Below are 24,957 nucleotides of genomic sequence, written 5' to 3'. Positions count from 1 at the left end.
TGAAAGATGGAATGTTAAATTTTTGATTGCAAAGATTCAATTTTAGAGGAAAGTGCAGGAAACCAAATTTGGACTCTGTAAAACAGAAAAGATCTAACCGTGGTCTTGGTATTTTCTTTCCTGATGTTTCGCCAGCAGCTGGGGCAGGCATCTTCAGAGGAGTAACACTGAAGGACAGTGTCTCTCAGTGTTACTCCTCACTGTCCTTCAGTGTTACTCCTTTGAAGATGCCTGCCCCAGCTGCTGGCGAAACGTCAGGAAAGAAAATACCAAGACCACGGTTACACAGCCTGGATAACCTACAAGAACCAATGAACTCTGACCGTGAAAGCCTTTGACAATATTAAGAAAAGATCTAAGTTTTGCCTTATAGACATCTAGAGCTAATAGAATAGATTATCTTCTTGAATAATAAAAGAATCTCATAATAGCAGCTAAATGTACTTTAGTAGACTCAAGAAGGCAAAAATAAGGAGATTTCCACTTATTGGAAGAGGCAAAGTAAAGGCCTCAGTAGCTGAAGTTCATTCTATGTCTAATACTTTCTGTCATAATGGATACTTATGAAAACACATAGTTTTCCATTTGGCATAATTAATAGTAAGCAGATTGTTGTGACAATATGAGGCAAAAGCTTGGAGAAGACATCTTAATTCCACTCTTGAGTAGGAAGAAGGGCCTGGTATTGACAGATTTGTTCCAGACCTGGTACTGACAGGTTGTAGCTGCAACTTTGAGGTTTCAATTGTAGATGGGCTGCATACAGTTTTCCTGGTATTGATAACTGGCTGACTGGTCTATATTTGGCTGGAGAGTGAGGTGAATCTTTCTTATATATCAAATCAAGAAATACGATTAAACATTAGCCCATTTCCAGTATTATATTTGAGAGTATCCAACTGTTTACATCAGGAGTGTGTGCTATAGGGTTGCTGATCTCCAGGTGGGGCCTGGAGTTTTCCTGGAGTTACAAGTGATCTCTAGACCACTGATCACCTCCTCTGGAGAAAATGGCAACTTTGTTGGGTGGAGACAGTGCAGAGAAAGAGAAGTCCTAGAGTGGCATCACATCCTTGCTGAACTCTCTCCGTTCCCCAAACTCTACCCTCCCCAGGCTCTAGCCCTAAAAACAGGAATTTCCCAACCTGGAATCAGCAACTCTAGTGTGCTATTCATGATCCTCCTGATATCTGCAGTCATAGATATCCATTATATATAACTGGGGCAATGTACATATCAGGAGGATCAGTACTGGTACTCCCAGTATACAGAGTTGGATACCCCCAAATATAATGACAACAAGAAGAAAAGTTGGTTCTTATATGCTGACTTTCTCTACCACTTAAGGAAGAATCAAACCGGTTTACAATCTCCTTCCCTTCCTCTCCCCACAACAGACACCTTGTGAGGTAGGTGGGGCTGAGCGATTTCAGAGAAAACTGTGACTAGCCCAAGGTCTCCCAGCTGGCTTTATATGGAGAACTGCGGAAACCACTTTGGTTCACCAGGTTAGAGTCCACCACTTTTAACCACTACACCACGCTGACACTACACTATTGCTGGAAGCTTTACTTTATCTGTTGTATCCATTTACTTGGCTGACTAGTAGAACAGACCCTGGGTAAGAAATGGGCCATATCACCAACTACATGAGTTGTATTGTTTTCAGTCCAGTGGTGGGTGCGAACTTCCTTTCCCTTCAAAAGAACAGCAGTGTGACAGCCTTCTTCCTCCTGCTGCAAATTGCTAGGGAAAGTAGTTGCTGCTTGTATAACCAGAGATGGGGTGGTTTAATTGCTGGTGTGGCTGAAGGCGCTTAGATTAATGTGAGAACCTGCTTCCTAGAAAACATGTAAATATACATAGAGTTATTGTTGGAGGATTTATACTCGGAACCAAAGCTCACCAACAGTTGCATCCATCTGCCTTGGTGGGGCTCAGCCCTGTGGCAGCCTTGCAGCTGTGGCTGATATCTCTGCCTCGCCCACTGCCTCGTCTCCATCCTTTGCCAAAGTTTTTAAAGGGGGCAAGAACAAACTGGGCACTAGCCCCTTAAGGACAGAGCAACAGTATTTTTCATGGGAGGTGGAAGACGGTGGTAGCTGCTCACTATCAGGGTAAGTTACTTCTCTGCCTTTAGCTGCCCTGTTCAGTCTTGTCCTAGATTGTAAGAGGGGCTGTGGTTCAGTGGTAGCGCATCTGCTTGGCATGCAAAATGTCCCAGGTTCAATCCCTGGCATCTCCAGTTAAAGAGACTAGGCAAGTAGGTGATGTGAAAGACCGCAGCCTGAGACCCTGGAGAGCTGCTGCTGGTCTGAGTAGACAATACTGACTTTGATGGACCAAGGGTCTGATTCAGTATAAGGCAGCTTCATGTGTGATCATGTGTTCAAGACTTCTGCAATATCATGCATAGTTTTGAAAAGGACAAAAAACGTTGGGATCCAATTGCCCTTTGTCATGGTGAAAAATGATGGAGGTGGCTTCTTCTGAGTACTCCAAAGTGTCATGCTGGGATCGTGGGGGCCAACACGGACAAAAGCCATGCAGGCTGTAGGAAGGAGGAGAATTCAGTGAGGGGGAAAAACTGTCTGGATCTCACCCATCGTCTTGCTGAAGTTCCATTCTATCAAACTTTACATGTACCTTACCTGTTGTGTTGTGTTATGAACATACTAAGGAAGCTAGGTATTCCTTTGGTCCTGAATAATTAAAACATTCTAGAATTAATTATGGAAGTGGAATAAATGCAACTTGTCACACCTTTCACTAGTTGAGGGCAGCAGGAAAAGAGGAAGACCCAACAAGAGATGGATTGACTCAGTAAAGGAAGCCATAGCCTTCAATTTGCAAGATCTGAGCAAGGCTGTCAAAGATAGGACATTTTGGAGGACTTTCATTCATAGGGTTGCCATGAGTCGGAAGCGACTTGACGGCACTTAACACACACAACTCATTTAAGTATTTTACTTGGTTTTTATAAAGTCTTGATGTGAACATATATACAAATGGCTCATGACCCTTTTTGTGCACTGCTTTATTTATGTGTTCCTGTGAATTGGTAAACCACCATACAAAAGAAATCTGAATCCACTGTTTTGTTTTGTTTTTGCTGACTCGTGGTAACCCTGTAGGGTTTTCAAAGCAAGAGGCATTCAGAGGTGGTTTGCCATTTCCCTTCTCCACGTCATGCCCCTAGTATTCCTTGGAGGTCTCCCATCCAAATACTAGCCATGGTCAGGGCTGAGTGTGTGTGACTGACCCAAGGTAACCAAGCAAGTTTCCATGCTGCAAGTGGGGATTTGAACCTGAGTTTCCCAGGTCCTAGTCTGACACCTTAACCACTAAGCCATGCTGGCTTTCTATTGTAATCATACAGATAAACATATCTGAATGTATTCAGCTGCATCCAAACAGTTTGGCAAACAAGAAGCTCCATGACTGTGGCCAGAAAGCATGATGTAAGCCAAAACAGTTGGTGACGGGATTGATACAAGGAGGTGAGACTAATGATGGATACATAGCACTCTGTACAAAATCTGGTATATAATGTCATGATGGGGAAGAACAGGCAAGAGTGCAGACTAATAGGAAGGGGGCAGAAGTGCAAACAGTAGGTTGGATCCAACCAGATTTTTTGTTGTTGATGAAGGAAGGAGGTGGTCCCCTTTGAACACCAAGAAAAGGCTATGCTGGTAGTTATGGGAGCTGCATGGACAAACCTATATGGGGTGGGGCAATGGAAAGGAGGAGAACTGGGAAACATTGAGTGGACAATCCAGCCCCATGTCAAGAAGTGAATGTGTGTGTGTGAAAAGTGCCGTCAAGTCACAGCTGACTTATGGCGACCCCAGCAAGGGGCTTTTAAGGCAAGTGAGAAGAAGAGGTTGTTTGGGCCATTGTCTTCCTCTGCAGAGTCTTCCTTGGAAGTCTCCCTTCCAAGTACTGACCCTGCTTAGCTTCTGAGATGGGATGAGATCAGGCAATACCATGCTGCCTTCCCTCCCCAGGAAGTGGATATCATACTGCAAATCTAGGCATGTATACTCAGAAGTAAATCCCACTGCGTTCCCACTCAGATTTACTTGATTAGTAAGTGTGCTTGGGGCTGGAGCTTTAAAATGGACCTCTTATGCCTCATGCCCTTTGTTGCCCTGATGCAGGCAAAAGGAGAAAATATGTTCACTGGTGCTGGACCATCTTAAGTATCACAGACTTTTCTTCCATTGTTTTAGATATATATATCCTGACCTGTCCATAAAGGAATCGGAAGAGGAGATGGACACTGATGCAGCTGGGCAGGTATTTATTAATATTATTTTATTATTATTTTTTGAATTTATAGCCCGCCTTCATTCCCAGCCAAGGCCGGGCTCTGGGCAGGTAACAACCTTTTAACACATTAAAAAAAAAACAGCAATTACAACTTCGTATTAAATCCATACAGAATGTCCCTCATTAAAAAATTTTTTAAAAAAATTAAAAACCATACAGAATGGCCTTAAAAACAACACAGACTCCACCATGCAACTGGGTTTAGGCAGGGCACCCCCCACAGGTACCAAAGTGGTGGGGAGAGATGGGGAGGCCAGAAAAGATGGATAAACTTGCGGTAAAGTGGTCCTCTTTAAGAACAACAACGATTCACTCTTTTGACACCTGAACAAAGGGCTTTCCTATTGTTCCATACTTGTTTGTGCAAACTTTGGTATAGCTACTCATATACTTGTCTGCACTTTGCCTTCTTGCTATGCCACCATGGCACCCAGCCAGGTATCCCATGCTTCCAAAGAAAAGACTGGCATAACTCAGTGATGAGGTCACTGCGCAGACCTGGGAAAGCATACTCATAGAAGGCACTTTCCCATCTTCTGATACCGATCTTCTTGGCTGGAGGCCACCGTGTGAAGATTATCAATTGCTCTCGCTCCCCAGCTTGCGCATATGAGATAGGACATGTCTCTTATAACCATGCTGTGTTTTTGCAGGGCACTGCTAAAGTCCGTCTCTCAAAATCCCTCTCAGCGGGTGAAAAAGCAGCTACTGCTTCTAGGAAGGAAAAGATAAAGGCGGCCCTTGCTGAGCTTGGGATTCCACATGATTCGGTACGATTTCTTGATGTCTGCCTCAGAGAAGCTGGAAATATATATATATATATATTTAAATTAGACAGGCATTATTAAGAAGAAGACGATGACGAAGAAGAGTTCATTTTTATATGCCGACGTTCTCTACTTTTTAAGGAGAATCAAACTGGCTTAAAATTACCTTCCCTTCCCCTTCCCACAACAGACATCTTATGAGGTAGGTGGAGCTGAGAGAGTTTGGAGAGAACTGTGACTAGCCCAAGGTCACCCAGTTGGCTTCATGTGTAGGAGTGGGGAAACCGACCTGGTTCACCAGATTAGAGTCTGCCGCTCATGTGTAGGAGTGGGGAATCAAACCCGGATTTCCGGATTAGAGTCTGCTGCTCTTAACCACTGCGACATACTTTTCCACCGGAAAGACTCTTTCCAGCAATATTGTAGTGCCAGCATGGCGTAGTGGTTAAAAGTGGTGGACTAATTAGAGTCCACTGCTCATGTGGAGGAGCGGGGAATCAAACCCAGTTCTCCAGATTAGAGTCCACTGCTTTTAACCACTACAGTACGCTGACACTACACTGTTGCTGGAAAGGGTCTTTCTAGTGGAAAAGGCCTTTTATTCAGGGACGTTTCCCCGGGGTCACCCCTGCTGTCTGCTTCGGGGCTTCCTTTTGATTATGCATGCCTTTTCTGACCATCAGAGGTCACCTCTCTCTCCCCGTGTGTTTTGCCCATGTTTTCCAAATGCTGTTTTTGTCAGAATCTGGAAAATGCAGGCAAAACACATGGGGAGAGCAAGGTGACCTCTGATGGTCAGAAAAGGCATGCATAATCAAAAGGAAGCCCCAAAGCAGTCGGCGGGGGTGACCCCGGGGAAACGTCCCTGCATAAAAGGCAAAAGTGTGTTGCCGTGGTTAAGAGCAGTGGACTCTAATCTGGTGAACTGGGCTTGTTTCCCCACTCCTCCACATGAAGCCTGCTGGGTGACCTTGGGCTAGTGACAGTTCTCTCAGAACTCTCTCGGCCTCACCTACCTCACAAGGTGTCTGCTGTGGGGAGGGTAAAGGAAGGCAAACATAAGCTGCTTTGAGATTTCTTAAAGGTAGAGAAAAGCAAGGTATAAAAACCAACTCTTCTTCTCATTCTTCTACCATCAGTGAACTGGAAACTCTGGATCTGAACCCCAAATAAACTTGTTGGGCTGCATCTGCATATCACTAGATATCGGGCAATCATGGCACTTTAGCAGCTTTTCAGTAGTTGCCAGCGACTGTTATACCATAATGGAAACACAATTCTAAGGATACCCTGCTAAATATGGGGGAAAGGAAATCTATATTAACTATAAAGCGATGCATAAAAGAATTAGACCACCATCATTCCACAGTGCATGCCCGGAGAGTATGTTCAACTCAATTCTTTGGCATTCCTCCCCCTTTGCTAACACCACTATACTTTTACAACCTGACAGTCCTTTCCTTCCGAAGAGCCTTTATGCTCGCCCATTTAAATGCTGCACCCTCAGCAGTATTAAATGGAAGATATGGAAATCTACCATACTCTGACAGACTTTGCTCATGCAAGTCAAAGAAAATTAACACATTATCTCATAAGATGATGGAACACCCTTTCTTTAAACACCACCAAGATAAATGGATCACCCCCATATTGGCGAGAATTCCTGCCCCCATAACAGGAGACAAAATAGTCCCCTTTACTGATGGATAGAGATCCAAATATAACACTGGCTGTGGCCAAATATCTCTCCATCATATTTTCCTCTAAGAAATAACTGCTCAGGACCTATGGGTTATAGGAGAAAAGAAGGAAAGGAATGGAAGTACAACATCCAACTATGTATGGTTGTGGCCTTGGTATTTATATCAATACATTTGTGGAAGCAGGTGCTACTGCATATTCTATGAGCCAGATTCTCAGGCACTGCGCTATGTACTCAGGAACTCTTTTTACAGTGAACTAGCAGTCATTTGTATGTCACCACAGCTGGGTCCCAAATGATGAACTATGCCTAAATAAGACACAACACATTGGCATTCTGCTCTCCGATCTTCAATTAAATCCATGCAGTTTGATTGTCTTTTCATTTATATTTATGTGGGTCCGATCTTATGAGTGATGTCTGTGAATACTAGATAGTCTCTGCCATGGAGCATGCATTCTCTTGCTCTGTTACTTGCAATTGTGTCAGATTAATGGTTTTCAACCAGTCCTTGTGCAAACAGAAGGGCTAGCGCAACAGGAAGCATGCCCTACAGCGTAGAGTAGCTAGTCTGTATGGAATTTATTTGGAAGATCCCAGCCACTTTTTAAAACCTTGAATATAAAAATAACTGTAGGTTATTAAGTAAACAAATCTCTCAGTATCCCGTTCCCATTCCTTCTATCAGGACAACGTCCCTAATATTGCGGTCTTGGGATCCGGAGGAGGTCTGCGTGCCACAATTGCCCTTTGTGGGACACTAGTGGAGTTGAAGAACCATGATCTCTTAGACTGCGCTATGTACTTGACTGGGGTTTCAGGTTCTACCTGGTAAGTGGATGATGGTAGAGAAGAGAAAACGTATCCCCTCTGGTTGTGAGAACAGACCAAGGCTCACTTTATCCAACATTGTTAGGGTTGCCAGATACCAGGTAATGGTGGGCAATTGCCCACCAATTAAGGGGGCTGCCCACTGCCATTTGGCTGTCCAGTGGGCGGAAGCAGGCCAGTTGAAGGGGGGGGGTGATTCATGCCACTTCCAGGTTCACCATATAGTTTGTGAAGGAATGTGCTAGAGTGTCCCTGTCACTTCCAGGGTAAACCTGGAAGTGACGTTAATGTACCAATCACCCCTCCACCAGCCCCACCACAACAAAGCTCCTGCCGGTGGCAAGGGGGGACCTGGCAAGGACGCTCTGCACATGGACGTGCCATTTGGGTATCCCACAACTTGATTTTTTTTTTGTAGCGATTTGTTTGGTGATTCAAGAGTCCTATCGGCTCAATCACTGAGAAATTCTTCCTTTGAAAGTACTGAACCAAAACAGCACATTTATATATTTTATATATTTAGCATTCCCTTTCCATTGTAATACTAATGCACTAGATTCTTTTTCCTGATGTCTTCTGTTAAGTACTTATTTCTAAAAAAGAAAGAAAATGTCCCAGTACTGTTATATAAAGTTATCCTGATTTCCACCAGTTTCACCCTCAGGAATTGGGACCCCCCCCCCCCCCAAAAAAAAAGGTGCCGGTACTTCGCACTGGTGAGTACTGGTTTGTTTGGGGTTCTTTTGCCTCTAAACCAACAGCTGAAATTAAAAGGGAAAATTGCCTCATCCAACATTCAGATTCCTCATAAGGACTCAAAAATCAATAAATCAAAGAAAGATTGTGGGTTAAATCCATCGTTAATTCCCAGCTTGTCTGTTTAGATATTTATATCCAGTTTTTCACTCAATAGGGAACTAATTCAATGTAGCTCTTCCTCTTCTCTCAGCATCCCTCAACAGGCCTGTGAGGTAGGTTAGAGTAATAGAGAATGACTGGTCCAAGGTCACACAGCAAGCTTCCATAGTGGAGTGGGGATTTACATCTGGGTCTCCCAAATTCTAGTTCAACAGCATCTCAGTGGTATTTGTTCTTTTTCACACAACAAAAGGTGTATGACATCCTTCTACAAAACTGAGAATTGGACAGAAAGATTACAGGAGCTGGAAACACTTCAGCGGGAAAGCCTCACCCAAGACCGGTGGGAATTTGAGATAGCAGCAAGAGCTTTGCTGAAGGCCGCAAGTGATGAGAATTACTCTCTGACAGAATTCTGGTCTTATTTTGTTGTGTACCAAATGCTAAATGAGGTGAGTGTGGGGAAAATGACAATGTGAAAAAAGCGGATGCATTAGCATTACTAAAAAATACCTAGACAGTAACATTTTCCCCCAAAGTTCTACTGCAGTTTCTCTGAGGTCATACTGTATAACCCATGAGATGTCCACAGCTATGCATACTACTAAAGCAACATAGTGAGGTGAGCTTTTTTCCACAGCTTATGGTGGGACAACTTGGGATCATAAAGAGGGTTGGATCCAGCTAGATATTCCATTAAATCTCACCCAGTTCCCCTCTCTACCAGAGCCCTCATCTCACAACCTATTTGGTGGTCAAAGGGAAATATTTCCTCCCTTTTCATCAACAAAGAAGTTGGATGGATCCAATTCAAAATTTCTCTGAGGGCCAGTTTGGCCCACAGATTAAGTTGTTCATCCCTCACATACCCCCCAAGAAGTCAGGATAACAGACTCTTCTCTCCTCAAAAGAGTCATGAATATGGTGAGCACAGAATTGTTAATGGTCAGAACACGCCTGAGCCGAATCCAGACAAGATGGAGATGATGCTGGCTGAGAAGGTTAAGATCCTAGAGGGTGTTATGCTCTCCACATTTGATGGGATACAGTTGGCCCTGGCTGACTCGGTTTAAGGTTTACCAACAAGTCAACTTTGAAAAGTCATCCTCCATCTCTGACTGTGTGACACACTCCACTAGGAGTTGACCTTACGGACAACTTGGTTATTAGTTGGAATTGACTGTAGTGCGTCCTGATCTGGATGACCCAGGCTTGTCCAATCTCATCAGATCTTGGAAGCTAAGTAGGGTCAGCCCTGTCAGTACTTGGAAGGGAGACCACTGAGGAGATCCAGAGAGGCTGCACAGAGGCAGGCAATGGCAAACCTCCTCTATTTGTCTCTTGCCTTGAAAACCCTATGGGGCCACCATAAATTGGCTGTGACTTGATGACACTTTTCACCACCAACTGTAGTGCACATCAGACCTATTCTGAAAAAATCTGCACTGGTTGCTTGTCAGTGTCTGAGTTCTGTTCAAAGCGCTTGAAGTTATAAGAGTGATTAATAGGGCATTAGCCAGGAAAGATACAAACCTTATAAAGAGTGCTTGAAGTTGTCACCATCACGAAAGCCTTTCATGCCTTAGGCTGTGTGAGACCATCCCTTTTAATGTGCTCCACTCTGCTGATCAAACTTTGTTGTTGGTCTCACCCTATAGCAGGTGAAGAAAACAACTGTCCAGTCAAGTTACATAGAGCTGAATAGTTTAGGCCTGTGTGCGTTAAGTGCCGTCAAGTCACTTCTGACTCATGGTGACCCTATGAATCAGTGACCTCCAAAATGTCCTATCATTAACAGCCTTGCTCGGGTCTTGCAAACTGAAGTCCGTGGTTTTCTTTATACAGTCAATCCATCTTATGTTGGGTCTTCCCCTTGTCCTAGCATTATTGTCATTTCCAGTGCCTCTTGTCTTCTCATAATGTGACCAAAGTACAATAGCCTCAGTTTAGTCATTTTAGCTTCTAGGGAGAGTTCAGACTTGAGTTGATCTAGGACCCATTATTTGTCTTTTTGGCCGTCCACGATATCCGTAAACTCTCCTCCAACACTAAATTTCAAAGGAATCTACTTTCTTCCTGTCAGCTTTTTTCATTGTTCAACTTTCACACCCATACATAACAATAGGGGATACTGTGGCATGAATTAACTTGATCTTGGTTGCCAGTGACACATCCTTACACTTAGAAATCTTTTCTAGTTTCTTCATGGCTGCCCTTTCCAGTCTTAATCTCCTTCGGATTTCTTGGTTGCAGTTTCCCATTTGGTTGATAATGGAGCCGAGGAATAGAAGTCTTGAACAATTTCAGTTTCCTCACTGACAACCTTAAAGTTGAGTAATTCCCCATTACTTTTTTCTTCTTAATGTTCAGGTGTAGTCCTGCTTTGGCACTTTCACCAGTAGTCTTTTCAAGTCTTCGCTATTTTCTGCCAGTAATGTGGTATCATTTACATATTTAGAATTGTTAATGTTCCTCCCCCAATTTTTACTCCACCTTCATCTAAATCTAATCCAGTTTTCCTTATGATATGTTCTGCATAGAGATTGAACAGATAGGGAGATAAAATACATCCTTATCTGACACCTTTGCCAATTGGAAACCATTCTGTTTCTCCAAATCTTGTCCAGATTACAGGTTGAGCATCAAAACAATTAGATGGGGTGGCACTCCCATTTCCTTTTAAACCAGTCATAGCTCTTCATGATCCACAGTCAAACATTTTGTTGTAATCTATGAAAGATAAACTGATTTTCTTCTGAAATTCTCTTGCATGATCCAGTAACCAATGCAAATTTGCAATATGATCTCTATTGCCTCTTCCTTTTCTGAATCCAGCTTGAACATCAGGCATTTCTCATTCCACATACGATCACAGTCTTTGTTGTAAGATTTTGAGCATCATTTTACTTGTGTTAGAAATTTATGTGATGGTCTGATAGTTGCTGCAATCTTTAATGTCTCCTTTTTTTGGAATTGGAATGTGAATTGACCATTTCCAGTTTGTGGGCTATTGTTTTGTTTTCCATATTTGCTAGCATATTCTTGTCAAGATTTTGATGGACTCCATTTCTGTTGCTTGCAATATCTCTATTGATATCCCATCTGCCCCTGGTGATTTGTTTCTTCTGATTGCTCTCAGTGCAGCTTTCACGTCACTTTCTAAAACTGCAGGTTCTTCTTCAAAAGATTCTTCTTGGAAGGAATCTGTCATCCTTTCATCTCTTCTGTATAGTTCTTCAGTGTATCGTTCCCACCTTTGCTTTATTTTGTCCTGGTAAGTTAATGTGTTTCCTTTTTGTTTAGGCATGCTCATTCATAAAAGATTGGGTGTGTTGATTGTCTTTTAGTGCTGTGTTAGTGAGGTTAGTGAGGTTTTATGGTTATGAGAGGGGAGGGAAGGCAGCATGGTGTAGCCTGATCTTGTCAGATCTCAGAGGCTAAGCAAGGTCAGCTCTGGTTAGTATTTGGATGGGAGGCCACCAAGAAATAGCAGGGTTGCTATGCAGAGGAAGGCACTAGCAAACCACCTTTGCTAGTCTCTTGCATTGAAAACTCTGTAAGGGGTCTCCAGAAGTCACCTGTAACTTGGCAGCACTTTACACACACATGGGTATGAGAGTACCTTTCTAATGTTTTTTTTTTTTTGGGGGGGGGATTGCCTTGCCTAATGAGCAGCTGTTGAGGTTTTAATGCATATGCATTAATGCATCTTGAGTCCCAGGCAGGGAAAAAGGTGGAGGAATGCCTAAGTAAATGAATAAAAAAAATATATGCATTTTCAGCTGGATGAGACTACATTGTCTGAGCTGAGGGGATCTTCTGAGAATGGGAAAAATCCTTATCCTGTTTATGCAGCTGTGAACAACAACACATACGCCGAAAACCTTGCAGGTAATGCAGACTCACCTCTCATCTAGACCTCTTGAAGGGCCAAGGTCTCTAGAGGTAGTAGAATAAAGTGGATCAAACCACTTAAGCCTGCTGCTAGGAAAGGAGGTAAATCTGCTGAGGACATAACAATGCAATTTCAATTTCAATTTATTACAATCATTGACCAGCAAAGCAAACATTCAAGAAATTAACATTGATTAAAAAAGTAAAATCTAACAATATATCTGTTCGTAAGATATTCAAAAGAGTTAAGATTTGATTAAAAGCTATAAAAATATAACAATATCTGTATGTAAAAACACCAGTTAGAATAAAATGTTGACAATAAAATTAAATATTTACATTAACAGTACCAGTTCAGTTACACATTCCATTTCCCTTATCAGGGTTAGGCCAAGTACTTCTGAGCTAAATACCTAGCCTTGCATACTTGGCAACTTTATGGGTTGTCTCATTATTCCTGTCTGAAAGTATTATCTTTATTTGTGTGGATCTTTGGCTAGTTGGAAGGCCAGCCAAAACGGGTAGTATCAGTTCTTGCTGAATTTGATTGTAAATCTTCAATCAAATATCACACGTTCTATTGTTTCTACACTACCATCCTGGCAAATATACACACATTCCTGAAAAGGGATCTTTCTGTATTTGCCTTCTATCAGTGCTGACAGAAGAGTGTTGTGTCACATTAAAATGAAAGCTCTCCTACATTCTGAATTACTGATATTAAGGAAGTAAGAAATCAACGATAATTTATTAAGATCAGAGACATGAAACAATGGGTTTTTAATTTTGTTAAGGTCATGCTGCCTTTCCACCTCCAATACACTCTGTGAGGACATAATATGAATGTTCCCAACCAACTCCCACAGAAAAATGAATAACATTGCGGCAGGATTGCATTTGATTTGTGTGGCTCACAAACCAAAGAGTCATGAAAAAAAGTCATTTTGCCAGATTGCTGATGACAGTTCTTTCAAGTTCATTGGGAATTACTAATGCATGTCTGTGCAGGTCAACCAGTTCAAGCAGTTCAACTATGCTCCAGAATCCCAGTGAATTAGATGAGAAATATAAAAAATAATGACTACTTGAGAAGACCTCCCAAATGTAATGAGAAAAGTCCACTTCATCTATTAGGAAATGCCAGACATGTTTTAGCTTTTATCTTCCTTGCATCTATTTATCAACATATAGAACTATAGTTTCTCATACACAGTCTTTTAAATTAACGAATTTAGTGTTTATTCTCCCTGTTTGGGGAATTTGTTTGTTAACTTATCAGAACATAAAGCTACTTTTTATAAAATTGGGTACCAGGTTCAACACGATCATGGCTGTTGCTGTGCCAAATATGAAGGGAATCAAAGCATCCTGGTCCAGGTTATATCCAGACCCCCCACAATTTGCAGTAGAAGCTAAGGCTGTATTTTTATGACTAGCATCACTCATTAGAATATAAGGCATGAACTCCCCCTTCCCTGTGACCAATGACATTCCAAAAGCAGTATTGCTGAGCATGGGGAGGAGAGATTGCATTGGCCTTTTCCTCCATGTGGTTATCCTTGCAGGCAATCACATGGAGGCAGGGGGTGCGCCAGTGCACTTTCTCTGATGTTCTCTCCCCATACATTCAGTGAACCTGTGGGGCTGTCATATGCATGGGACAAATCTGATGAGATAACAGTTGGGAAGGGTTTAGCCCCATCATGTTGCATGCAGAATAGGGTTGCCAGCTCTGGGTTGGGAATGACGTGGAGATTTGGGGGATGGAGCCCAAGGAGGGCGGGGTTTGGAGAGGGGAGGGACTTCAATGCCATAGAGTCCAATTGCCAAAGCGGCCATTTTCTCCAGGCCAGGGAAACTGATCTCTATCGGCTGGAGATCAGATGTAACAGCGGGAGATCTTCTGCTACTACCTGGAGGTTGGCAGCCCTACATAGTACACTACACAGAATGCCTTGCCACATGCCGTTTCTTAAGCCGTCCTTACAGCTTACTGTCTATGTCAACAGCTTGTATTAGTGGGAGGGGAGAAGGTGGAAAATGGTTTTCTTTTATTGACTATCACCTGAAGATCAGTTGTAATATTGGGAGATCTCCAGCCACCATTAGGTTGGCAACTCTTATGCAGAAGATGGCTTAGGAGAGGGAAAGGGAGGTGGGAGATGGAGGAAATAGTGGGTTGCCTTGCATGTTTTGTTTTGTTTTTTACCCTAGCAAGGATAATACCAGCTGAGGTGGGGAATTTAGCTCAGGGAGATTGCATGGGGGAGGTGGAAGTGGCTGGCATAACTTTGCCAGCTGCCTCAGAACTATGACTGCAATTCAAATCCCCACCCTGGCAGCTGCATTTCAATGAAATGAAAGGTGCTGAGAGATCTCTGATCTTTATCAGCATCAGGTTAATGAGTTTGGCCAAAAGCCTATCTCTATTTCTCTCTCTGTGTTATTGATTAATCCCTACTACCTGCGGTGGGGTGTGTATTTATTTATTAGGTTCCTTTCCCCACCCAAATTTTCTACAAAGTGTACTGCCTCTTTGCAGATCATTGGAGGAGGAGGGTTGCTAACCACCAAGTGGTGGCCGGAGATCTTCGGCTATTACAACCGATCTCCAGGTGGTAGAGATCAGTTCCCCAGGAGAAAATGGCTGCTTTGGCCATTGTACTTTACGACATTGAAGTCCCTCCCTTCTAGGGTTGCCAACCTCCAGGTGGTGGATAGAGATCTCCCACTATTACAACTAATCTCCAGGTGACAGAGATCAGTTACCCTGGAGAAAATGGCCCCTTTGGCAATTGGACTCTATGGCATTGAAGTGCCTCCCTTCTCCAAATCCTGCCCTCCTCAGGCTCCTCCCCCAAAATCTCCAGGTATTTCCCAACCCACAGCTGGCAACCCTACTCCCCTTTCTGAACCCCGCCCTCCCCAGTCTCCACCCCCAAAATCTCCAGGTAATTCCCAACCCGGTACTGGCAACCCTAGGGTAAGTGTAACATTTGAGGTATCATCCCCCCCTTCCCACTCAGTCTTCCTGGGCATCATCATATACAAATTAATATTTGCACCTGGGCCCACATCACAACTTGGTGAACAAACAGTGAATCAAATCAAACTCACCCCAAGCTAGTGAGGATGTAATGTCACTGGTGTAACCAACACCTTGGTGGAAGAGACCCATCTGAGCCATCCATTTAAGTGGCAGTGTGGCACCATTCCTCTGGGTACCTCTGTCGCTTGGTAAATATCCTGGTCAATTCCTTACCTTCTCCCCCCACCCCTCCTTTAATCTTCTGGCAACCTTAGTCAACCAGCCAGGTGTCAAAATCACTTCCAGGTCCAAATAATATCGTTAATTGTTTAGTTCAGATGACTTACCATGAATGAGTCTTTAAAAATTTGGACTTTTTAATCTCCGAATGCAACTTTATCTACTGATCTCTTAGCAAGCAGAGGTTTAAAATGTTTCACTAATTTTATTGCAATAATTTTAATTAGAAAAATGCATGTTTCCTCTGTGTTGAACCAAGGAGCCCCGTGGCACAGAGTGGTAAGCTGCAATACTGCAGTCAAAGCTCTGCTAACAACCTGAGTTCGATCCCAACGGAAGTCAGTTTCAGGTAGCTGGCTGAAGGTTGACTCAGCCTCTTATCCTTTCAAGGTCGGCAAAATGAGTACCCAACTTGCTGGGGATAAAATGTAGATGACTGGGGAAGGCAATGGTAAACCACCCCATAAACACAGTCTGCCGCCTAGTAAACGTCGTGATGTGATGTCACCCCATGGGTTAGTAATGACCCTGTTGTGTCCTTTACCTTGTACCTGTGTTGGACCTTCCAAATTAGCTTGACTTCTTCTTTAGATGGAATTTCCCCTTTGCTCTCTTGTAACCCAGGTGTCCTTTTCTCATTAGCACCCTGTTCTTGTAATATCCATGCTTCTGTTTTTGTTGTCCAGGCACCTGGTTTGAATTTACCCCACACGAAGTTGGGATTCCTGACCTTGGGGCCTATGTAGACACCAAATACTTTGGGAGCGTATTTGAAAATGGGCAAATGATTGAAGAGAAGGAGGAGAAAAATATCTGCTATCTGCAGGGTATATCCTTTGCATTTTGCTTCTTGACGGTCTGGCATTCTTCGCATGGCAAACCCTATGCAATTTTTTGCAAGAAAGCAGAGTCAGTGTTCACATGATTAACCATGGGTGTGGAGCCTATGGGCTCCACTGAATATTAAAAATGTGCACATCAAACAAACAACCACACCTTTATGAGCTGCACTGGAGGGCTGGATAAGGCTGAAGGCCCAAGAGATTAAAAAAAATGGGGAAAATGATATTCAGGAAGATGATGGGTAACGTGACGATACTTAAAACTTCCCTTTCTCTATATTGATGGGACCATTTCAGATGTGCAGCTTTTATGTCCTATTAAAATACGATTTCACCATGGTCTTCCACTGCTATCAAATGATATATGGATCTAATCGTGCAATTTTTTTTAATTTTATTTTCAGGTTTATGGGGAAGTGCCTATGGCAGAAAGGCGGACATGAACAAGATAATACGTGGTATTGATCTTTTTGTGACCAGAATCAGAGATCATTAGATTCCTGCTCTTGTCTCTTTAAGGGTCATGTATTTTAAATACAGGATATTTGCTTACTAGATAAGACCCCAAGGATTCATGCATGTCTCCAATACCCTGCCCAAGGCTGCTTACAAGTAAAAACAATGCCACAACATCATAAATTATCAATATAAAAACAACCATCAAAAACAAACCCTTAGCATAACTGCGGCCAAAAACATTAAGCACCGAAAACACCCACCACCTGGCACCATTCAGCCTGCCAGTGGGGGAACTTACTAGCAGTAAACTTAGGCCAAGACCTCTAGGGTCCACAATGCAGCAACATCATTTCCGGTGTGCATCAGAAGTGATGTCATCACATCGCCAATGAACATGGGGACCCTCTGGTATTTGAGCCAAACTCTACAGTAATAACGGCTCCTACCATAGAGATTTGTCCAAATACTAGAGTGTCCCTGAGGTCATGGGCAATAGGATGATGTCACTTCCAGCACAAGCTGGAAATGATGTTCCTGCATTGGAGATGCCAGAGGCCTTGGCCTTGTTTAATGTTGGAACATATAGGCCCACCCTTCCTTCTTTCTCCAAACAATTGAGCAACCTGCTCAAGTTGGTACATGGCTAGTTGACCAACAAAAACAGCTGTTAATTGGGGTCCTTTAGTGATACAGGGTCAAGGATACTCTAGTGGTTGAGAGACTGAGAGGGTCAGATCTCGCAGTCATAAACATAAGCAAGCCGTTCCATCTTAACTTTAGACTAGTGCTGCACTCAGCTAAATATAATGAAAATGGAAAGGGTTCAAGAGGCTGAAGACAAGATTGGCATTTTCACTGTTTCTCCTAATCTGAATGTTTCTATTGTTAAAGTTGGATATATAGGAAAGGAGGTCCTGATTTGTGACTGTATGCATTTATCTTTCAAGATGCTTTAGGACTGTTTCGAGTCAGTATGAGAAGATACTCTGGTAAGTCATTACAAAATAAATAAATAATAATTCCCCCCCTTCGTGCAAAGGTTTTTTGCTTTCTCAGTGACATCCTGTCATGATCCTAGGCCCAAGGATAAAGAATGAGCCTCTCTTCCACAAAAGCCTGAAACTAGAGTTGCCAGGTCCCTCTTCGCCACCAACGGGAAATTTTGGGGGTGGAGCCTTAGGAGGGCGGGGTTTGGAGAGGGGAGGGACTTCAATGCCATATAGTCCAGTCGCCAAAGTGGCCATTCTCTCCTGCTGAACTGATCTCTATCGGCTGGATATCACTTGTAATAGCCGGAGATCTCCAGCTATTACCTGGAGGTTTGCAACCCTACTGGAGACTGAGTCTTTAGTGTAAATTTCACAATAGGCCTACATTTCCCAGGCAATTTCCAAGCTTCAGGTTTGGGCTGGGGAGGGGGAAATGAAGCAAAAACAGAAAGCTTATAAGGCCCTGCTCAGAAAAGCGGTGAGGGTGTTAACTCACTGAAGCTAGGGTTGCCAACCACCAGGTACTAGCTAGAGATCTCCTGCTATTACAACTGATCTCCAGCCAATAGAGATCAGTTCACTTGGAGAAAATGGCTGCTTTAGCAATTGGACTCTATGGCATTGAAGTCCCTCCCCAAACCCTACCCTTCTCAGTCTCCACCCCCAAAACCTCCCACCGGTGCTGAAGAGGGACAGGGTTGCCTGGTGGAGTCATCCACGGTGGAGTCAGTCTAGCCTACAGAATCATGTAGTGAAATACTGGAACTAAAATAAAAGGCAGTCCCATCAGGGAGCTATGTTGTTTTCTGGCCAGCTTCTTTCTTTTTGAGTTCTGCCCTGTATTCATTCTGTCCTATTTTAATCACTTGTCCCTTGTTTACTTACTCGCTATAATATTTGCTTAATAAACTCTTTCTTGTTCATGCTTTCTGGGTTCTTCATGCCTTAAAATTGGGCCATACATCAGGGTATGCCCTGATTAAAGAGGGAGTTGCCTGGGGCAAGGAGGGTGCTCTGGGCCCTCTCTAGTAAACTGACTACCACCAGAGGGGTGGCAGTCAGTTAAGGCTAGGCATGCGAATTGCCCGCTGAGGGTGGGCAAAAGCCCACCAATCCACCGGGCTGCCCACTGACCAGCTGAGGGTTGGCGGGTAAAAGGGAACCAGGTAGAGAAGGAAGTGTGCGATGTGCACAACTCCCACATCATGACAACATTGCTTCCAGGTTTACCCGGCAGCAGCATGGACGCTCTAGTAACCTCCGTCGAAACTCTATGAAAACCATAGAGTTTCTTCGGAGATTGCTAGAGTGACCGCATTGTGCAGGGGGGCATGCACGTGTCATGTGGGGGGGGGTGCCCCCAGCCATGCCCCCAAAAGCTCCCACCAGTGGAGCAAAGGGACCTTGCAACCCTAGTTAAGGTCCTTGCCTTCACCAGGCCCAAAGGGGGCAGGAGAAAAGGAGGATGTGTATGAGGGAGGGAGAGATCCCTGGAAAGGACCTCCCATCTGTGGCAAACCTGCATGACCCCATACCATTCCGTGACATACCCAGTTATTTCCATAAACTGTCAATTTGGGATAATCAGTGGGGCTACCATCATGATCGACTTGGTTTTCTCTCTCTAGTACATTCCAGAGAAATCCCATGACTAGTTAGTATAAACGCGTCCATTGTAGACATAGTGTACTGAACATGTTCGCAGCATACTTATACCTATGTAGGATGAATTCATTAAACCTCAGTTTAATGCCAATGGGTAGAAATGCTGAAAGGTAGAAATTAACTGTGCGTGTGTGTAGATTTCAGTTTATGTTCTGCAAAATTCTTCTTAGCTTTCTCTCTTGTCCCTTGTAGGGGGTTTTCATCTTTTCTATAAGTTATACCACGTTCTAATGAAGACCACTACATGTCTGCACCAATGGAAATGGGGAACCACCAATAACTTCCTGTACAAGTGCTGTAAGCTTATATTAAAGTTGGATTGAAAAAGGATCCTAAAAAAATACTTTGCATTCGTATTATGTACTCATAGTCTGGGCCTACACTAGGGTTTCCAGGTTGCTTGAACTGGTGGGCAATTGCCCACCAATCCAATAGCCTGCTTGGAGTGGCGGCCCCACACATGAAAATGGCATCTCCATGCTGAGTTCTTACATGAGAAGGTGGATGTGACTCAGTGGTAGAACATCCTCTTTGCATGCAGAAGGTCCTAGGTTCACTGCCTGGCCTCACCAGTTTAAAGGGTCATGATTACCTTTTTTGACCTCTGTCAGCCGCAACCAATGATACAGAAGCAGGGAAACATACTTACAATTTATGCTATATCACTATATAAATGTTTTACACATACGGGGGGAGAGGTGAGGTACATGGTGGTGGATGCCATTTTGGGTGGCATCTTTGTGACACATGTTACATGTAGCCCTGGCCGGGAAAGAGGGGAGGATAGAAGTAGAACGATCCCTTGCATGAAGAGGGGGAAAGTTCAGTTGACCAGTAGTTTGCATAGGAGGACTAGATTTATTTTGTTAATCACTAAACTAAATAACTAAAAAGATGCCCTTAATTAATCAATTGCAATGTCAGTTACAACAACCATCAATTTTTTTGCCATCAAGTCACATCTGGTTTATGGCGACCCTTTAGGGTTTTTGAGGCAAGAGACTTTCAGAGGTGGTTTTTCATTGCCTGCCTCCACGTCACACCCCTGGTATTCCTTGGAGATCTCTCATCCAAATACTAGCCAGGGTCAGAGTTATGTGTTACTGGCCCAAGGTCACCCAGCAAGGTTCCATGGCAGAGCAGGGATTCAAATCTGGGTTTCCCAGATCTTAGTCTGGCATCTTAACCACTACACAATGTTGGCTCTGAACAACAACCATGTAGGCATTCCTTATTCCTTTTTAAATCTACAATAGTCATGATATAAACATGATAGAAACAGTTGGAATAATAGTGGTAGTTGAAGTATTGATACTTAGGTAAAGATCTTCCATTAGTAGGTTGTCTTAATTCAAGCATGTTTATGACAGAGCTCTACCTTACTTCCTGTGGTATAGGTGGTGATGAAGTCTATAACCTGTCGAGTGAAAAGACAATATCTCTGATTGATGCTGGTCCGGCCATAAACACTGCTTATCCACTCATTTTGCACCCTGAGAGGAATGTGAAGCTGATCCTTTCTTTTGACTTCAGCTCTAGGGATCCTTTCATGGTAAACCATTTTATTCAAAGGGAAAGGCATAACAGAAAATTCTGATTTGAAAATTGCAGTCTGAAGATGCTTTTCTCTTTCTTTCTTTCTTTCTTTCTTTCTTTCTTTCTTTCTTTCTTTCTTTCTTTCTTTCTTTCTTTCTTTCTTTCTTTCTTTCTTTCTTTCTTTCTTTCTTTCTTTCTTTCTTTCTTTTTCTTTCTTTCTAAAAAAAGAATGATTAGACATATCAACAGACCTTCTTGTATTATATGTGGGCAGGAAGTGACATGTAATAGAGCAGGGGTGTCAAACTCACTTGTTACGAGGGCCGGATATGACATCAGTGTCCCTTGACTGGGCCAGGCCATGTGTACCGTAAAATTTAATGCCAATAGAAGACATAGGCAAAGCCAACTAATGATATACTTTTTTACTCTTACAGTATTTTCTTATACTTAACTGTCTTTGATAATTGACACCGCAGGAGTGGGGTGGGGTGGTTGCTCCAGCTGGTTCGTGGGCCATATAAATGTTCTCAAGGGGCCGAATCTGGCCCCCGGGCCTTATGTTTGACACCCCTGTAATAGAGTGTGAATTTGCAGCCATTTCTGTGTTTTCAAAGGGCCCCTTCTGATGCTATCTTAGTGTGTCTCTTTTCCACACAAATCTATTCATTTCAGAATAATCTACAAAACAGCATACTATAACTCTCATATTATCCCAGATCCTGGCATGGGAGGCTCCTGTGGGAACTGGGATTCTAACCCTATCAGAATAGCATGTGTAGGTAGGGTTGCCAGGTACCTCTTTGCCACTGGTGGGAGGTTTTGGGGGTGGAGCCTGAGGAGAGCAGGTTTGGGGGGGGAGGGGCTTCAATGCCATAGAGTCCAATTGGCAAAATGGTCATTCTATCTGGATGAATTGATCTCTATCGGCTGGGGATCAGTTGTAATAGCAGGAGATCTCCAGCTAGTCATGGGGGTTGGCAACCCTATGTGTAGGAGGCATGTTGCATTACCTCCCATGCAACTCTGGTAATGCTGGAAAGGTATATAAATGCTGTGTTAGTAGCCAGGCTTTTCAATCAACCAACCAGTCTACAGAACAGTCAATAATCATATTTTCAAATTGATTTGGAATTGCCATCATAAACTAGAGACTTTTCTCTTTCAGACCATCGAAAAAGCAGCTGACCACTGTGCAAAATTTGGAATCAAATTTCCTAAGATAGATGAAATAAAATCAGAGGACAAAAATAACCCATCAGGTTGCTACATCTTCAGGGGAAAAGATGCTCCGACCGTCATGCATTTCCCACTATTCAACAAGGACAACTGTCCAGGTAGTTTGGGCCTGACGTTCAGCTATGAAAGTTCTAATCGATCAGATGTTAGATTCTATTTTCACAATACTCTCATGATTCTATCAGGTCATCTTGCTTGCAACATAAAAGCACTCTTACTGTCCCAATTATCATCAATATATGTAATTCTCAACCTGGCCAAATCTGAAGGGTACTTACATCCAGAGACTGGAGCCATGGAGAAAAAGAAGTTGGTTTTTATATGCCGACTTTCTCTACCACTTAAGGAAGAATGAAACCGGCTTACAATCACCTTCCCTTCCCCTCCCCACGACACCCTGTGAGGTATGTGGGGCTGAGAGAGCTGTGACTAGCCCAAGATCACCCAGCTGGCTTCATGTGTAGGAGTGGGGAAACAAATCCAGTTCACCAGATTAGCCTCTGCCGCTCATGTGGAGAAGTAGGGAATCAAACCCAGTTCTCCAGATCAGAGTCCACAAGACAGAGTTTTTTACAAAACTGAAAATGGCCTCGGGTTTGCAGAAAAATCTGAAATCTAAAAAAAAGAAAAAGAAAAAAAGAACAGAAAAGAAAAAAAAAACATCCAGGGGAGAGGTTTACAAAAACCCTCAAATGAAAAAAGGAGTGTCTGTAGCTTTAAGAAACAGATGCCCTCAATGGCTGTTGCTAGGCAATGGCAGCAGGCTTGGTTTCTATCAGTAAAAACCATGGCAGAGCAGGGCCCTTCCCACCACTGTTTTCAGCCTTTGAGGGAAGATTCAACAGGGCCAGGGTCAGCAGCAACCATTGGGTGATTTGCTACCACATGACTTTCATGACTCATTCAGGCTTGGCTGCTTGATACTGTTCAACATCAGCCACCTCTCAAAAGCCAGTGTGGTGTATTGGTGAGAGTTGCAGATTAGGATCTGGGGGACCCATATCTGAATCCCCACTCTGCTATGAAACCAGTCATGCACACTCAGCCTAGCCTACATCGCAGTGTTGTTGTGAGGATAAAATGGAGGAGAGATGTAAGCTTCTTTGGGTCTTCCAATTCTGAAGAAAGTTGGGATACAAACAAAACAATTAATAAATACAGATAGTGCCTCCTACTTCTTGACTGGAATATAAAGACTCCCATCTTAGGGTTGCCACCGGCAGGAGGTTTTTGGGGCGGAGAGTGAGGAGGGCGGGGTTTGTGGAGGGGAGGGACTTCAATGCCATAGAGTCCAATTGCCAAAGCGGCCATTTTCTCCAGATGAACTGATCTCTACCGGCTGGAGATCAGTTGTAATAGTGGGAGATCTACAACCACTACCGGGAAGTTGGCAACCCTAAAGATCTACCTCCGGGGTATCAAACATACGGCCTGCAAGCCAGATCTGGCCTTTTGAGAGCTCTTATCTGGCATGCAAGCCAGCTGAGGCAGCCCACCCACCCACTTCCATTTTCATCTGGGCTGGCAAGGCACGACCAAGTGACATTTATGTCATATCCTGCCCTTGTAACAAATGAGTTTGACACCCTTGATCTAGCTGCATATGTGATGCCCATAGTAATGATGGATCATTTGACATTCACAGACCACTCTCATTAACAGGTAAAATTGCAGAATACAAAATGCAGTTTGCCACAAACAAGTTGAAATATTCCAATGGAGAAATTGAAAAGCTTCTCGCTGCAGCAAAGAAGAATGTCGTGAACGCTCGGCAAAAAATCTGGGAAGAGATTGAGCGCGCTGTGGCTCCTTCTTCCTGACATGTTTAAGGAAACCATTTCCACTTTCACATTTTTCCTAGCAGCTGGTTGTCCAGAGTGCACCCTAATCTTCAGCATGCATTTCTGCGGGCGAGTGTCATATGTAGAATAAACAAGCATTGGGTGTGCATATGCACAACCTACATACGACATGGTGGAGTTCCCTGCTACGTGTCGCACAATAATCCATTACTACCAATCTGGCGAATTTATCCCCTGCCTTGCCTTTATCAAGTGGCAAGGCTTTCCCACATTCCCTAAATAATTCAGTGGCTGCCTGTATTATTAATCTATGGGTTGGATCCAAACTCTTCTGCTTGTGAAAAAGGGAAGCAGGGGTTTCCTGGGGATCATGGAAACTGTATGGACAAAAAGCTGTGTGGGGCAGGGGAAGTAGTTAGTAGGAAAATCAAGGGAGTGAGCAAAAAAGCTGGCTAGATGCAACTCTAGGGCTGCCGATATTCCTTAAAAGCATTGAATTGTAGTGTTTTGTGGGTACAGCATTGTTTTTAGTATTATTTTTCCTTCTTTTTTCTCAGTGATGTCAATGATTTACTGAGGCATTTTATTTTCATTTTTAGACTACTGTGTTTAGAGGGTTTTCTCTCTCTCTTGAGCAATCATATCTTGGTACATTAAAATTTGTTTGTTGTTGGGTGGTGTGTGTGATATACATTTGGACTGTTGTTTGTCCCATGAAGTTTTTGGTCATTTTTATCCTCTGTTTGCTCCGCTATGAAGATCTGGCATGC

General features: G+C 43.3%; 1 protein-coding gene across 1 annotated transcript; it reads left to right on the top strand.

The window, feature by feature from the left end:
* The first annotated feature begins 4,278 nt into the window (after positions 1 to 4,278).
* LOC130490772 (cytosolic phospholipase A2 gamma-like) lies at positions 4,279 to 24,205 on the top strand. The gene is made up of 12 exons (XM_056864578.1): positions 4,279 to 4,302; positions 4,989 to 5,105; positions 7,493 to 7,635; positions 8,747 to 8,945; positions 12,276 to 12,384; positions 16,342 to 16,482; positions 16,902 to 16,955; positions 17,904 to 17,945; positions 19,803 to 19,907; positions 21,008 to 21,162; positions 22,315 to 22,483; positions 24,048 to 24,205. Exons 1-12 carry the CDS (start codon positions 4,279 to 4,281, stop codon positions 24,203 to 24,205), a joined length of 1,416 nt encoding a protein of 471 aa, XP_056720556.1.
* The last annotated feature ends 752 nt before the right edge of the window (positions 24,206 to 24,957 follow it).

The sequence above is a fragment of the Euleptes europaea genome, chromosome 18 (assembly GCF_029931775.1).
Source record: "Euleptes europaea isolate rEulEur1 chromosome 18, rEulEur1.hap1, whole genome shotgun sequence".
Lineage (NCBI taxonomy): Eukaryota > Metazoa > Chordata > Lepidosauria > Squamata > Sphaerodactylidae > Euleptes > Euleptes europaea.
This window is presented reverse-complemented; position numbering and strand designations above follow the sequence as displayed.

Excerpts from the sequence above, each read along its gene's own strand:
- LOC130490772 (XM_056864578.1), top strand. The coding sequence starts at position 4,279 with ATGGACACTGATGCAGCTGGGCAG. Across the intron at positions 5,106-7,492 it reads TTGGGATTCCACATGATTCG|GACAACGTCCCTAATATTGC; the intron begins GTACGATTTCTT and ends TCCTTCTATCAG. Across the intron at positions 7,636-8,746 it reads GGGGTTTCAGGTTCTACCTG|GTGTATGACATCCTTCTACA; the intron begins GTAAGTGGATGA and ends ACACAACAAAAG.